Source organism: Octopus bimaculoides, chromosome 20 (genome assembly GCF_001194135.2).
Source record: "Octopus bimaculoides isolate UCB-OBI-ISO-001 chromosome 20, ASM119413v2, whole genome shotgun sequence".
In the NCBI taxonomy this organism is placed as follows: domain Eukaryota; kingdom Metazoa; phylum Mollusca; class Cephalopoda; order Octopoda; family Octopodidae; genus Octopus; species Octopus bimaculoides.
The window spans coordinates 897,225-899,089 of record NC_069000.1 but is presented as its reverse complement, the minus strand read 5'-3'; the positions used below and the strand labels follow the sequence as shown (position 1 = coordinate 899,089).

The window sequence follows — 1,865 nt, the reverse complement described above, 5'->3', positions numbered from 1 at the left end:
GGAAGACTATGATGAACAAGAGGAGACTGAGGACTGATCCTTGGTGAACACCTACTTGTACCCTGAATTCATTGCTGTACTCATTGCCAACCCTCACCTTATTGACAGCATCCCTGTACATGGCTTGTACAGTTCTCACCAACCACTCATCTATCCCTAGTTTCTGCAGTTACCACCAGATAAAGGATCAGAGGACCCTGTCAAAGGCTTAAAATCAAATATACTAAATACACCAAATGCAAAATATGTCTATATGCATACACGCAAAATGAGAGAAAGCAAAATGTGGAAACTTTCAGATGATTAATTAATAAAAGAAAATGCTTTTGGAATTTTATTATGAATAAAAGATAGGAAACATTAATGTTTATTGAAATATGCTTTTGATTTCTATCAGTTTTTAAGAAAATTTAGCCATATTGAAGTATATTAGTCTTCCATTTATATCAGTTGAGGAAGTTCACATATATTTCTTACAAAATTCCTTTGGTGGTTGGTTCCAATGACTGCTCATAGTAGGAACGGTAACAGTTTTCACAGTGATTGTTGTCTTTTGTCCCTTAGCAGCAAAGTCAGTGAAATTCCTTGACAGAACACCTGTGTAAGTAAGGCACAGCGATACAAAATCTGGGGTTTGGGGCCATCTTTGTTACAAACCCTCAATGATTTCTGATCTCCCTCCACTCCCATATCCTTCTTTCATATCTTATGCTAAACAGACAAGTTAAAAAAGGACTGGTTTTTAATATAGAATCATTATAATTTTCAGGTTATCTTTTTAAACGTGGCGAAGTTCTTTAATTTTGTTAACTAAAACTATATTGTCAGTCTCTTCAAGTGCTTTGATGAAAATAGACATGCTATTGTTAAAACGTTTTGGTAAAATATCAAGGAGGTTTCGAATTTGCTTTGACCGTTCCAGATGCCTCACGATTAAGCTTTTGTGTGAGTCTTTGATAACATCTTCACTGAACAAAATGTCAACAACACCTTCCACATCTATCATATTTTTCACAAACTGAACTCGTAATTTTCTCAAAATGTCTTTATCCTTATCGTCCATGATAGTTTTTTTCTTACTTACTAACTGCAAAGACTGAGCATTTTCATTCTTGCTCAAAGTAGTTTCATCAGAGGCTAACTTAAGAGCAATGTGTTCATTACCCGTTGAGTTTAAGGCAGAGTAGAACACATCGAATTCTGAACTACCTTTTCTGACAAGAAAATCAAGTAGTTTGCGTATTTTATTACTGTCATTCTGGCAGGTTTTTATGTCCTCATTAACTGAGGTTGTGAGGACACCATCAGAAATTAAAGTATCTATCACGTCTTCAATGGAAACCAAGTTGTTAACTATAAATGGCCGACAGTTTAAAAGTTTCTCCTTGAAAGAAGACATGCTGAATGAAGTTTGTGTTTTCTTCTGTTATTACTGAAAAAAAAAAAAGAAAGTAAAAAACCCTGTATATAAACTCTGTGCAAATACATTTACAACAAAAGTATCAGTATAGTGTTTTCATTTCATTAATTTTACATCCATTTTTCTATGGTAGCATGAGTTAGAAGAATATGTTGAGATATCTTCTTGAGAGAAAAGCTGAACATTAGAAGCAAGAAGCAGAAGCATCAGTTGTGGCGTGCAAGAGAGACGATTGCGCTGGTATGGACATGTGGTGAGAATGGAGGAGGATAGCTGCGTGAAAAAGTGCCACACCCTAACAGTTGAGGGAACCCGTGGAAGAGGTAGGCCCAGGAAGACCTGGGCTGAGGTGGTGAGGCAAGACCTTCGTACCTTGGGCCTCACCGAGGCGATGACTACTGACCGAGACCTTTGGAAATGTGCTGTGCGTGAGAAGACCCGGCAA

The 1,865-nt window shown here is 37.0% G+C and overlaps 1 protein-coding gene across 2 annotated transcripts in view; it reads right to left on the bottom strand.

The window, feature by feature from the left end:
* Positions 1-321: 321 nt before the first annotated feature.
* LOC106867609 (uncharacterized) overlaps positions 322-1,865 on the bottom strand; it is a 4,235-nt gene continuing 2,691 nt past the window's right edge. For both annotated transcript variants that reach the window (XM_014912531.2, XM_014912533.2), the window contains exon 3: positions 322-1,432. In XM_014912531.2, coding sequence (XP_014768017.1) covers positions 779-1,399 — 621 coding nt within the window. In that variant the 5' untranslated portion in view covers positions 1,400-1,432 and the 3' untranslated portion in view covers positions 322-778. The remainder of the gene's footprint in view (positions 1,433-1,865) is intronic.